The sequence below is a fragment of the Physeter macrocephalus genome, unplaced genomic scaffold (assembly GCF_002837175.3).
Source record: "Physeter macrocephalus isolate SW-GA unplaced genomic scaffold, ASM283717v5 random_38, whole genome shotgun sequence".
Taxonomy (NCBI): Eukaryota; Metazoa; Chordata; class Mammalia; order Artiodactyla; family Physeteridae; genus Physeter; species Physeter macrocephalus.
The window spans coordinates 135,687-149,504 of record NW_021145323.1 but is presented as its reverse complement, the minus strand read 5'-3'; the positions used below and the strand labels follow the sequence as shown (position 1 = coordinate 149,504).

At 53.7% G+C, this 13,818-nt stretch overlaps 1 protein-coding gene across 11 annotated transcripts in view; it reads left to right on the top strand.

Annotated features, from left to right (window-relative positions):
- TNS1 (tensin 1) overlaps positions 1–13,818 on the top strand; it is a 103,783-nt gene that overhangs the window by 14,991 nt on the left and 74,974 nt on the right. For all 11 annotated transcript variants that reach the window (XM_028483480.2, XM_028483478.2, XM_028483475.2 and 8 more), the window contains 7 exons: positions 103–186; positions 3,206–3,318; positions 3,737–3,797; positions 4,039–4,114; positions 4,709–4,838; positions 6,113–6,178; positions 7,334–7,450. In XM_028483480.2, coding sequence (XP_028339281.1) covers positions 103–186; positions 3,206–3,318; positions 3,737–3,797; positions 4,039–4,114; positions 4,709–4,838; positions 6,113–6,178; positions 7,334–7,450 — 647 coding nt within the window. The remainder of the gene's footprint in view (positions 1–102; positions 187–3,205; positions 3,319–3,736; positions 3,798–4,038; positions 4,115–4,708; positions 4,839–6,112; positions 6,179–7,333; positions 7,451–13,818) is intronic.

Below are 13,818 nucleotides of genomic sequence, written 5' to 3'. Positions count from 1 at the left end.
AGGACAGAGTGGCCGGAGGGCTCTGCAGGTCTGGGAAGCAGGGCTGGGTGGACAAGGGACTTGTGGAAGCTGGCTCCTCTGACTACCTGTCTCTCCCCACAGTGCGGACCAGGCCCTGGACCGGTTTGCAATGAAGCGGTTCTACGAGGATAAGATTGTACCCATTGGCCAGCCATCCCAGAGAAGGTAGGTCTCCAGGGCTCTCGGCCCAGTGCATGTGCGTGTGAGTGCGTGTGCGTGTGTGTGCGTGTGTGTGCTCGCTATACGTGGGAACTAGCCTCATGTACCCATGGTGGGTGGAGCAGCACGCCTAGGTGGGGGTGTACCAAGCATGCATGTTCAGGTGCCAGCCTGGAGGGGTGGGAGCTCAGGGACATGGGTGAAGCCGTGAGCAGCTGTTGTGCTCACAGTGGGACATGGCAGCTGGCTCCTGAGGTTGGTGCCAGAGAGCAGCAGGGCCAGCGGTGGGAGAGGTACAAGAAGGCAGCTTGTATAAGAAGGCAGTGCCTTTCTTGGTCCTGACAGCAGGGTTGCTTCCGTGTTTTAATGGGTCTACAGGAGGCTGATGTCATTGCCACCTGCCCTGAGGAGGTCACAGATGTTCGTGATAAGGGTCACCTTCTGCTGTGAGAGCTTTAAAATTTTACAATGGTCTCTCACCCATGTGGTCCACAACAGCCCAGGGAGGAAGCAGGACAGGGATGGATTCCTTCATTCATTTGGCAAAGTTTAGGTACTCTAGTATGTTCCAGGTGCTGGAGGTACCTAGCTGGACAGGACAGAGTCTTTTGCCCTTAGTGAGCTGATATTGTATTGGGAAAGATGGACATTACACAAGTAAAGAAACCTTCAAGGTCATTTCAGACAGTGATAAGTGCTTTGATGGGGAAAAAAGCAAAACAGAACACGACGGGCTAGAGAATGACAGGGGTGGACATGAGGGGCTGATTCCACTGTGCTGACCTTTCTGAGAAGATGACATGTGAGGTGAGGTCTGAGAAGGGAGAAGGAAGCATCTAAGTAAAGGTCTGGGGTAAAGGGTCCAGGTAGAGGGAACAGCAAGTATAAAGGCCGCAATGTCTCACTGACTTTTCTATCCCTTCGGAACACTGACTGGGCAAGCAGGACCCCCTAGCTACAGATCCTGGAGGTTTCCAGCCTCTCCATGCTGGGGGTCCCCAACTCACACCCCATCACCCCTACCTTGCCTGGCTAAAATGTGCCGGCGCCACTGGGGACTGTTTCCACCATTGTAGCAGGAAGCCCAAGCAGAAGTGAGTGAGTCCTCAGGCAACCAGCGCCTTACAACTGGCACAGGACAGCTGGTAGCCAACCTCTGGGTCAGAGATCAGAAACGGAATGTCTTTATGTGCAGAAAATTCTGACTAGGCTGCCAGACACAGCAGCTGTGGATCAGTGAGAGTCTTCCCAGGGAAGAAGTCTCAGGGAGGAAAGAAGTATTATTCAAGATCCTGACTTGCTACCTGTGGCTGCTGGCCTTGGTCACGAGTCTGGCCCTTGACCTTGAGAGATAAGAGGTTCAAATAGAGGAGCACGATGTTACGATGGCACAATGTGGCTTGGAGAGTGGGCAGAGCTGTCACATTTCTGAAGCGGAAAGCCTGGAGAATGGGGATTAGTGTTACCTCTCAGGACCGGGATTGTTCAGGGATTCCACCGTGCTCAACGTGTGCTTACGTAGCATGCCATCAGGGTGTGTGTGTGTGTGTGTGTGTGTGTGTGTGTGTGTCCGTGTTTACATTGTCTGTATCTGCCTTGCAGCTCATATCTGCAGCTGCATCTGCTCATGGGTGGGTAATTCTGTCTGTGCCCAAGTGTGGAAGTGCAGCTGTTGGGAAAGTGGCATTCGTTGCCACTTTCCCGCCTTCTTGTCAGTGTCGCTTGCAGGGATTGGAGCATCTCGAGGAGAAGAGGGCAGGGAGAGAGGGAGGGAGGGGCTTTGCCTGCAGCTCCCCCATTCATTGTCACCCCACCCCGGGCTCATTGTCCCCAGCACACAGACACATCCTGTTGGCACGATCAGAAGATCTGATAGGAACCCGCCATTCCAGGTTTCCGGTTTGAGCAACGGGGCTGGGGGCTGGGCAGGGGCCTGAATAGGAGCTGGTGCTGCCCATCAGATTATCTTGCTGGGATAGTCCAAGGTGGCCCCACCCCAGCCCAGGGACAGAGGCCCACAGGCCTGGAGGTTGGCCAAGGAGCCAAAAGACTGGACGGGACCATTGTCATGGTTATGAGCGTTCTGGTCTCACCCGCCTCAAATCAGAATGCATTCTGATTGGTCCAGCTGACCCAGCTTGGTATCCTCTGGCCAGTCAGAAAAGGGGGACACACCAACCAAAAGGATTGGCCTCTCCTTCTAGTAGATGCATTGGAGTGAGACTGCTTCCCTTCTCCTCCCACCTGATCTCCTCCCACCTTTGTGTGCTCTTGCAGTGTGCCTTTGGGAGGCTGATGACCCTTTCTGGACCTAATTTTCCCTCTCTTCTAGAAGGAGTGGGGATGGCTTATTCCTTCCATTCTTCCAACGAGATCTTTGTTAAGGGAATTGGGGCATGATGACCCTAGAGATAGGAATACTTAGTGGAAGTTAGATATCCTCTAATATCAAATGAAATGGTACAGAGGAATTTTGTACCCTTCAGCGTGATATAAAAAAATGAAGGACTAGAATTACTAAGCTCTTACTATTTGCTGGATTGTCATGTGGTTGGTGGGTCTTGTGGGAGCAGAACTGGGGCCTGTGGGTACAAATGCAAGGTTGGTTTGGGCTCGGTGTAAGGGTGTCAGAGCTGTCTGATGGTTGATCACCCTGCCTTGTGCGGTAGCGAACAGCTAAATGATGCCTGTCAGGGATGTGTGGGAGGGCATTTGGTCCAGCAGGAGATTCCTGGGCTGGGAGTGAAGCAGGAAAGACATGACCACATTGACCACCAGGAGGCGCCAGAGAACCCCAAGTGGGAGGTTTGGCTGGATCCCACTCCAGATGTAGTCGTACCTGTTCACGCTCCTGGGGCTACCGGCAGCAAGGGTGGAGACCCCACCTGCCAGGAGGCCTGGGGGTTGGTCGGGGGGGCGGAGTTGGCAGGGCAACCTAGGGCAATATGCCGGGGGAAAAGAGAACAGAATGGCTCTGCTCCAGCAGAGGCCTCCCTGGCTGAAGCTGCCCTTCTCCTTGCTCCAGGTACGTGCATTATTTCAGCGGCCTGCTCTCTGGCTCCATCAAAATGAACAACAAGCCCTTGTTTCTGCACCACGTGATCATGCATGGCATCCCCAACTTTGAGTCTAAAGGAGGTACCTGCCCGAGCCCTCTAGCTTCCATTCCCCTCCTGTCTTCCATCTCTTTGTCTTAGGAGGCAGCCTTGGGGGGTAAAAATACAGGCTAGCTGCAGTCCTAGGCTTGGAGTCTCAACTGTACCACTTCCTATTTCTCTGAGCCCCAGTTGATTCATTTGCAAAATGGGTTGGATACTGGCAGTGCCTGTGGGCAGGTGACGCTGGATGGTGCAGTGTTTTTGTAAACTCAAAATGCCTTTTAAATGAAAAGTTCGCATTTCTTCCTCTTTCTTTTCCCATTTCTCCTTCCTCTTTTCCTCCTCCCCTTTCTTCCCTTTCCTCCTCCTGGCCGATCCTTCCTTCCTTCATCTCTTCTCTCCCCCTTCCTCCTCCCGCTGTTTCTGCTGTCTTGGCTAATAGCACCCCTCCCTTACAGGGTGTCGGCCATTTCTCCGGATCTACCAGGCCATGCAACCTGTTTACACATCTGGTATCTAGTAGGTATTCCTCAGGGATGAGAGGCCAGGGATGCTGGAGGTCCAAGGCTGAGGACTGGGGGCTGGGGGCGGGGGTTGAGGGGCTGCCTAGGACCTTTTCTAGGAGGACTTCTAGGGTAGGGCTGAGGGATGGGTCAGCGAGCTTTCACAATAGCCCCCTGGCAGAGGGGCAGCTGGGAGAATGTGCGCTGCCCGGCCACCTCAGCGGCCCTCTGTCCCTCTGACTGCCTCGTTCCCATAGCAATGTCCAAGGAGACAGCCAGACCAGCATCTGCATCACCATCGAGCCCGGGCTGCTCTTGAAGGGAGACATCTTGGTAAGTTACCCCTCTGTCTCAAGCCCTCGCACAGCCGTTTGTGTTTTCTTCCTTTTCTCTTCCTGCTCCCCTTATGCCTCTCTGGACAAGAGCGTCCCTCCTGGTGGGCCAGCAGCCTTGGGGTCGTTGGCTCTCAGGGGCCCTGCAAGGCCTTCCAACCTTGACGGTCCTTGTCCATCCCCTGCCTCAGTGTTGGATGTGCCTTCCCCCGGGCTTGCCTCTTGTTCTGGAGTATCTCCAGGGACATATGTCTCTTTGTGAGCTGTTACCTCCGGGCTTCCTGCTGGTGACAAGGACTCCCTCAATTCTAACTTCACTCCTTCCTCCTGTGATTTAAATCCACTCCTACGTTGTCCATTCTGACTGGTGTACAGGAACTTCTTGGGAGGATAGCTTTGTCCCCACAGGGCAAGATTGGCTTTCAGCTTTCTGCTCTTCTGGAAGTTTCCCCAGAGAGCTCTGAGATCCTGTTTGGGGTTGGTGACCTCTTCCTCACTGGGTTTGGGGCTTAGTCGTGGAGCTGATAAGGAAGCTCCTTGGGACTAACTTTCTACCTTCGGGCCCCTGATGGGCTCTGCTCTCTTTCCCACCCAGCTGAAGTGCTACCACAAGAAGTTCCGGAGCCCAGCCCGAGACGTCATCTTCCGCGTGCAGTTCCATACCTGCGCCATCCATGACCTGGGCGTTGTCTTTGGGAAGGAGGACCTCGACGATGCCTTCAAAGGTGGGCTCGTTGAGTAGAGAGGCAGACCTAGCAAGGAATAATTAGACCACAGGATAGGAGAGCAGTAATGGAGGGGCTATGGCAGCAGTGAAGGGTGACCGTTTTCCCACGGGAAAGGCGGTGTTCAGGGAGCTGTCTCCCTTTGCTTCTTTCCTCTATCCATTTGAGGTTTTGTCTGTATTACATTTAGGCCCAGGACATGTCCACATCCATCCACCCATCCATCCATCTGTCCATGTATAAATCCACCAGCATCACTGTGTGTCTGTATGTGCCAGGCATGTGCTAGACCCTGGTGATACAAAGAGAAAGAAGTCAGGCCCTACCCTCAGGGAGCTCACAGTCTTATGGGAGAAAGAGACAAACAGACATGGTACTATGAAGTGATGCTTGCGGTGATGGAGATATACACAGGCATGATGGGTGCTCCAGGGAGCGGACACCACCCCTGCTATAACTTCCCTTCCTGCAAGCAGTGAATGGTGATCTGTGTGCAGATTGGGCTCGGGCAGAGACCAGAGCGTGGGGCTGGGGCTCTGAGGAGGAGAGGCCTGATCCCCCAGTGTGGTCTGGCTCATGCAGGAGAAGGATGTTTCTATGAGGAGCTTTCCCTGTACCGGAGCCAGGAGAGCAAAAGCAGAAGATGCTGTTATAATTGCAGAAGAGAATGTAAATGTCATCAGTCTTAACAAAGAAAGTAAAAGAATAGCTGACAAAATAAACGTAGAGTTGCGGAGAGGTGGGAGAAGGGAGGGGCACAAACTTCCTCCTCCTACATGGACGGAATCAGGGCACCATCGGAAATGGACAGATCAAGAAATAGAGGCTTAACCATCGTATTGAAAGTTTCAGAGGTAATCAGAAGGGTGAATTAATAATAATAACAGTAGTAATAATAATAAAAAACCAGATTTAAGAAGGGAGGTGGGAATACTATAAGTGATCCAAATTACTCATCTTCATAGTGGTGAATCAGTGAAGATTATTTAAAACTGATATATCTAGAAATAGTGGCATAAAAACTGTGGCTATTATTTAGAGTCTTAGAGGTAACTGCTTGTAGAACAAGAAGTAGAAATGGTAAGAAATGGTTACCTCAGACGGGTAAGACAGGGCTAGGGTGGGTAGGAGACTTAATGTCATTAACTATACTACTTATTATATTATCAACCATGTATACATGTATTACTTTAAACTTTTCTAGAAGAAAACTTTTTGTGGAGTCCTCTTTTGGGAATCAGTTGTCCATTTTTGTTTCCTTCTCCTTTTTTCAGATGATCGATTTCCAGAATATGGCAAAGTTGAATTTGTGTTTTCTTATGGACCAGAGAAAATTCAAGGTAAATGCCAAGTTAGAATCCATTGATTTATTCCCTTCCCTCCACTCTGCCCTGTCCCACCTCAACTCACCTCTACCATTTTCCCACTGATCTGCTCTACAAATATCAAGTTACCTGTGGTTGAGAGTCAGGCCAGCAGTAAAGGATCTGGGTATCATAGTGGACCCCCAGCTAAACATGAACCAGTGACTTAATCTCTGGATAATAAAAATAAAAAAGTAGACAGAGAGGCGCTGGGTTGGATAAGCTATTCTGGCCCCATTAGGTCATCATCCTATTATATTCAGAGACTGAAGGCTATGGTGGATGGAGGGAGTGGCCAAGGGGACTCTCAAAGGTGCTGGATGGACGATAAGTATTTATGAGAACTGAGGTGATTCAACCTGAAGATGAGAAGGCCAATTTAATAATAGCCTTTAAGCCGTTAGACTGGTTATATGTGGAGACCAGTTGTTCTTCATCTTATTTGGGAACAGAATAGGAAGAGGTGAAGTCAGGTTACAGCAGAGGGACTCTGGGTAGACTAAAGAAAGGACTGCTGGGTCAGGAAGGTAACTCACCGAGAAGGCCTGACTTATAGCTTATGCTGTCTGCGTCCCGGGCTTTCTCTGGATGTGTAGGAGAGATTCTGCCTCTCTCCTCAGATTTCTGCCTGCAGTGGCAAGCATCTTAAGTGGAAGGGCAGGGGGATGGCTCAGATGACCTGTGTCCTCTCAATGTCAAGGCTGTGATTTGCCTGTTGTCCGTGACCCCGTGCAGCCCATCACAAACCTCTCCTGCACTCCCCCCTGACTCCAGGGCCAGACTCTCTGGACTCTTGGCACTGCCCCAGGGGCCCCTGGGACACAGAAGAGAAAGAGGCAGCCACCCAGCCAGAGGGTCCCCCGGCTTTCTTCTAAAGGGTCTTTGTTGCTCAGTGCTGCTGTCCTCATTTACCCTTATGACCTGGTGTGAACCTTTTCAAGAATGCAAGAAACCAGACTCCTGGGTTCTCCATCCAACTTAAGCGAGTGGTCCTGCCTCGCCATGGTCAAGAAAATGAGAAGTCCCTTAGGGAGCATCCTTAGGGAACTTGTTGGTTTCCTCTGTTTTTCCAGCTGCTGATCGGTTTTTTCTTTCTCTTCACTGTCGTCTCCGCCTTTCCCATTTTCTAAGGCATGGAACACCTGGAGAACGGGCCAAGCGTGTCTGTGGACTATAACACCTCCGACCCCCTCATCCGCTGGGATTCCTATGACAACTTCAATGGGCATCAAGATGATGGCATGGAGGGTAGGTGGGACCAGTGGCTTCCAGCCCCTCTGCGACTGCACAGCCCCTGCTCACATGGCCTCGGCTCTCTTGGTTTGCTGTGACACCATACTGGGTTCAAAGGGAGGGGAGGTGCAGAGGAGAGGTCCAAAGAGACCTCTGAGAGCTCACAGTTCAGATAAAACAAAACAGGAATGAGCTAAAGAATGAAGCAAAACAGCCATACAAGGGTGTATCCTTGGTGCCGAATGAGTCCCATAGGCAGTGAATGCTCTGAGATTGGCAGGGGATGGGTTCTTGAGAGCTGGAGTGGTCTGGGAGGGCTCCTTGGAGGAAGTCACCTTGTGTAGAGCTTGAGATACCCTCCTGTGCTTAAAATACAGCATTTGTTAGATTTCTTTTAACCCCGTTGTTGGATTTCTCCAGGCTCGCTGCCTGAGTTCTCTGGGGTCAGAGCACTAGGAAGGTAGACACAGCATTTAGGACCCACAAGCTTTCATCAGCAGCCAATGAAAATGTTTGTGAGCTGGAAACAAACTGGTAGGCTCCAAAATTTGAAAAGAAAGCAGCAGAAGTGAAATTAATTTTTTTTTTTTTTTGCGGTACGGGGACCTCTCACTGCTGTGGCCTCTCCCGTTGCGGAGCACAGGCTCCGGACGCGCAGGCTCAGCGGCCATGGCTCACAGGCCTAGCCTCTCTGCGGCATGTGGGATCCTCCCGGATCGGGGCACGAACCCGTGTCCCCTGCATCGGCAGGTGGACTCTCAACCACTGCGCCACCAGGGAAGCCCAATATATGTTTAATTTAGCAACAAAACCTAACATAATGTCAAATGGTCATCCCCAACTCAGTTCAACTCTTGAGAGTTATATATGAGTTCTGTTGATTTATGTGGTTCATTTGAGTATGTGTGATGGGATGCAGGGCGGGGCCTCTGAGAATGAGCATGTCTGGAGCTCAGGAACTCTTGAGACGCCCTGTCTGGAGTTTGGCCACAGGCTTGTTACCCCGATGTGGTCCCAGGATCACGGAATGTGGAAGCTGGGAGGACCTCAGGACCGTTGGCCCATCCCCCATCAATTTTCAGCTGGGGTAACTGGGACCTGCCCCCGCCTCCCGGCCCAGAAGGAAGCATCTCTTGATTTACCCCCATGACCAGGCTATGTCCTTTCAAGGATACCAGCACCCAGTCTCTGTGCTTCTCCTCCCAGCTGAAGCTTGTCCTGGGGTGGGGACCCTGGGCCACGTGGCAGAGCTGGATTAGGTAGACCAGGGACCCTCACCCTGGTCTCCACCTCCAAGGTTTTGGATTTGTTGACTCCACACTGAAAGTCTTTTAGGCCTTTTCCTGCATAAAGATTCTCCCTCTGACCTTAGAGACACCAGAATGAGCGACGCAGTTCAGAGGCAGTGGGCTGAGGGCGATGCTTAGGCTAGAATTTAGGGTTTGATGGGAGAAGTTCATGTGCAGTGCTGCAATGGTGAAAGTTTGTCCTCTCCCTCCCTAGTTCCCGCCCTTCTCCCCCACCCCTCCAGGGGCCTAGGCACTCCACCAGGGCCCTCCCTACTGTGCCGAGGCTGCCCCCCAAAGCACTCCTCTTCCTGCTCCAACCATGTCCCCTTGTGCCCTGTATCTGGGGAGAAGGCAGAGGATGAAATGAATCAGTCCTGAGGTACCGGTGGCTGCCAGCCTAATCGTTCATCGTTCTGGAGATGTTTGCATTTTTAACAAGAACACTTGGCAATTGGAAGGAATTTTCAATGTCTCTCCATCTCTCCCTGGTGTGGATTCAATGCGATGATAAATGTAAAAACATTTAGTAAACTATAAAGTGCCAGGCAAACAAAAGGTAAAACAATGAAGGGGAAAGGAGGGGCTGCGGGAAGGATGGGGCTTGGGACACAGTCAGCCGTGAGGGAAGGAAGCAGGCAGACTGAGCAGGAGGCTGGGACCAGAGGCAGGGAAGGGGGAGGAAGGAAGGGGAGAGGGGGGCCCTGGGCTCCTTTCCCTCCCCCTGGCCCGCCCTCCTCTCTCCTCTGATCTGCTCTCCCAGGCAGGGGGATGGAACCAGTAGGATCTTTTGGCCAGTTAAAGGTCAGCTCGTCCTGTAGGGACAGAGGGGCTCCTGTCTGGAGGCTGAGACACTGGCCCTGCGCCCAAGGGTGGGAAGGGAAGGCAGGGGAGCGGCTCACAGCCCTGCCGTCCTCTTCCCTTGCCTGGCTGGCCCGGGCCCGGAACTGGGCGGCTGGAGTGGTCACCCGGGCAGACCCAGCCCGTCCCGCTGTGTACTCCCCACTGTCACTGGGCTGCATCTCCCACAGGGACAGGAGAGTCAGTGGGGTGGCCCCGGGGCAGGAGCGGTGATCGTTATCCTCACCCTGCTTCTCCTGGCTGGAGCACTTCTAAAAGGCTCTAGATTCTGGGGCCCGGAGGTAAATGCATTTTCTTCTGGCTCATTCTCTGGTTCACGAGAGGGAAGCCCGAGGCCTCTGTCTGTTTCCCTAGTTGTGGGCAAGTCACTGTGCTCCAGTTTCCACACGTGCTAGCTGGGATAAGGGCCCCTAACCCCCAAGACTCTGGGGTGCCCAGGGGATGGCCCACGTTGGAGCCTGGGCGGTGGTTTGGCCATTTGCTGGAGCTGCCCTCGGGCTGGGGGATGGCCTTGTGGCCTGCGATGCGGTGCCCGGGGAGGCCCTGGACCAGGAGAGGCAGGATGACCCTGAGGTGCCAGAGCACTCGAGCACGAGTGCTTTAGAGCCCAACTGCCTGGTCCACACTGTGGAGTCTCCCGTCCGCAGCTGTGTGCCCTTGGTCAAATGATCACGCCTTCCTGTGGTCTTCATTTCCTTATCTGCAAACGGGACGGTGACGGTACCCATGTGATTGGGTTAATGTAGCAATTTTCATGAGAGGCAGTTTGTACTGTGGTTAGGACTGTGGCCTCTGGAGCCAAACTATCCGGGTTCAAACCCTCTGCCAAGATGCCATCCTCTTGGGGCCTCCGTTGACTCTGTTGTAACATGGGGATTTGGTTGACAAATCATTTCGAGCACCTTTCGGGGAGCGGGAGCTGCAGAGGGGCTGCCTGCTGTGCTCCCTCGTGAGTCTCTGTCACGTCGGTAGTGACCACGATCTCAGGGGTCTGCTGACAGGGCTCGGGAGGAGGCCCCTTGGCCTTGGGAGCCAGCTCGGGCTTTGCCACGCACCGGTTACGATGCCAAGCGCTTGATAGCCTCCATCTCATCTAACACTTGCAGCCACGCTGTGAGGTGGGCACGGTTATTATGCCTGGATGGGGGACTGGGGCACAGAGGGGTTAAGTGACCTGCCCAAGGTAGCCTCGCTAGTAAAGGGCGGATCTGGTGTGGAACCCCGGTGCTAACTGCTATGGCGTCCTCAGCTGGCCGTCGCCCCCGAGGGTCTGTTCTGGGTGTCTGGTCCTGTGGCAGTACCCGGGTCCCGCTGAGCTTGGGTGAGGGTCTGCTCTCTCTGCCCCCCACTTCTCACCACTGGACAGTCCAGATCTCTCCTGCCCTGCCTCTCAGTATGGGTGGGGGGCTTATACGCGGTGAGGCACGGAGTGCAGTACCCTGTGGCAGGCACCCAGCAGGGCTGTGGTGCCGGGAACAGCTGAGGCACATCCCTGATGTCCCCCTGTCCCCGCCCCGACCCCCATACACAGGAGGAGCTGCTCACGCAGGATTGCCTCTGGTGAGGGGCTGGCCTCTCAAAATACGGACAGGGTGGTGTGTTGGAGGTGAGGTGAGGCCATTTCTGGAAGCTGCCCGCCTCCGCTATTTCAGGCCCACCAGGGGCGGGTTTAGGAGGGGTGGGCCAGTCCCTCTGGAGTCCACCGGGTGACTCAGGGTGGTGGGCGGGGGCACCGAGCCCAGCTCTTGGGGACAAAGGTCATCTCTGGCCTGGGCCCCACCTCGGCCCTCCCTGAAGTGAGAGGCAGTCGGCGCTGGGGTCAGAGCTCCGTTCCTCCGGGAAGCCCTCCATGTGACCCTGACTTCACCCTCCACGTCAGGAATTGCTCTGTGTTTAACCCCTTCTTCACCGCCTGCATCCTTACCCTCTGAACCCTCGTGCAGGTTTCCAGTTCGAGGCGTGCAGACCCGTGGCACTCAGCGTGCTCTTCCTTTCCTTCAGGGTGTCCCTCATCAATCTCAGCAGCAAAATGAAGGAAGAACACATGTGGGGACTTCTGGTCTCTGCAGGCCGGCCCCCCCCCCAGATCACAGAGCCCATCTCACACCCTCCCGCTGTAGAGAGGAAACCGAGGCTCGAGAGGGGAAGGGACCTGTCAAAGAGGGGGACATCCCTACAAGTGGAACCCTCCTTTCATGATCTCAGCTCACCCTGTTGCAGCCCCATTACGTGATGACCACACCGCATGTGGGGAGGTCAGCGATCTAGCCTGGGGTCAGGAGATCAGAGTAAGGTTGGCGTGTGAATTCAGGTGTCAGCTCCAAATCCTTCCCACCCCCTGGAGCTCAGCTTATTCTCCTCCTCCCACCCCTGGCTCCTCACCTTAGATGACAGGCTGCTCACTGCCCCACAGGGTAGCCCATTTCCCTGGAGGATGGGGCCAGGAAGTAGAGCCAGAAATAGAAGGAGAGTGTGCCTCTGCGTGGTGGACCTAGGCTGCGGTGACCGTGACTGCTTGGGGCCGTTTTAGCTCCCCTGCACTTAAGCCAGAAGGAGGGGGACGTGATGAAAGGTGAAGAATCCAATGAAGGACCTTCTGAGCAGAGAAGTTTCCAGGCCTTGGGACAGGTGGCCGGGGAGCATAGGATGAGTGCCTGTCGTTTCGGGGACGCCTTACTCTGGGAGCAGAACCCTGTGGTGAGCCTGATGATGAACTAGACTGATGTCCTAGTCTGCTTGGGCGGCCACCGCAAAGTACCACAGACTGTTTGCCGTAAACAATAGACATTTATTTTCTCACAGCTCTGGAGGCCAGAAACCTGAGATCAAGGTGTGGGCAGGGTTGGTTTCTCCTGAGGCCTCTCTCCTTGGCTTGTCGACGGCCGTCTCCTCTTTGTGTCTTCACATGGTCTTCCCTCTGTGTGTATCTGCGTCCTCACCTCCTCTTCCCTTAAGGACATCAGTCATATTGGATTAGGGCCGACCCTTATGACCTAATTTTAACTTAATCACCTCTTTAAAGGCCCTATCTCCAAGTACAGTCACATTCTGAGGTACTGGGGGTTATTAGGGCTTCAACAAATGAATTTTGGGAGTGGGGACACAATTCAGCCCATAACACCCAGGAAGGAGTTTTCTGGGTTGCCTGTAGTTGGATGCCTGGAGTCCTGGTCCTGAGTGAGGAGTAAGAGAAGGTCCAGGGTGGGTGGAGGGGAGAACAGTCTGGTCCCCCACCAGCCTCCTCCTCTCTGCCTTTCTCCAGTTTGGTCTGGAGCCTGCCAGCTCAGCGCTCTGGCTGGCACCACGTTTCACAGCCTCCAGAAGCCCCATTATCTCTTTGGCCTGAGTAATGAAGCCCCATGCCCAGATCCCAGCTCCCTGTGGGTGGGAGCAGGGCTGTGTGTTTTTGCCTATGCTGCACGGAGCTGCCTCCAAATTCCTCCAGAGTGTTCCAGGGCAAGCCTTCCCGGAAGCAAGCGCGAGACCAAGGGGGTGTGGGCTGCCTTCCAATTCTGAGAAGCCCACAGGTTGACCAGGCCTGAATTATCTCATTGCCCACCCACTCCCTCCCACCTTTCCCCAACCTCCTTGGACACTGAGTTGATTAGAGTTTCTCAAGACTTAAAAGAGGATGGGGGAATAGGGGCTGAGGCTGGGTAAAGCAGCAGATTGCTCAGAGCCAAAAGGAGTAATGAAGGGAGAAATGACAAGTCTGCTGGCCTGGCTGAAGATGGCAATGGGACTAATAACCACCCCCTGCAGGATGCCCGGCAGCCCCTCTTTTGTTTCTGTGGGCAGCCCCATCAGAGCCAGGGGCCGGTGACAAGGGGGCTTGGTTTTGTGCCCAAGCCTCTCACCCTCAGGCTCTGTGAGGAGAGGAATCCCCTTCCTTGGGGGAGAGATTCCAGCTCTGTAAGACACCCACCTCCTCTTCATGTTCTTTTGTCTGAGCTGGAGAAGAGCCTCCCTGATGGTAGCCAGGAGTCCCTAGCCTGTGGTGACTTCTCATGAGCGGGGCTTGTCCAAGGATTCTCTGATATTTTTTTTCTTTTGAGAGAAAGGAAAGAGGAAGGGAGAGACACAAACAGGCAGAGAGTGAGGAGAGAGAAACAGGTGAGAGACATGGAGAGACAGACAGACTCAGACAGACACTGGCCTGGGAGGCAGGAGATTTGTGTTTGGGTGTCCTTGGTAACTCCTTTTCTTTAGATCCTTTTTATTTCCTGTAAAATGAGG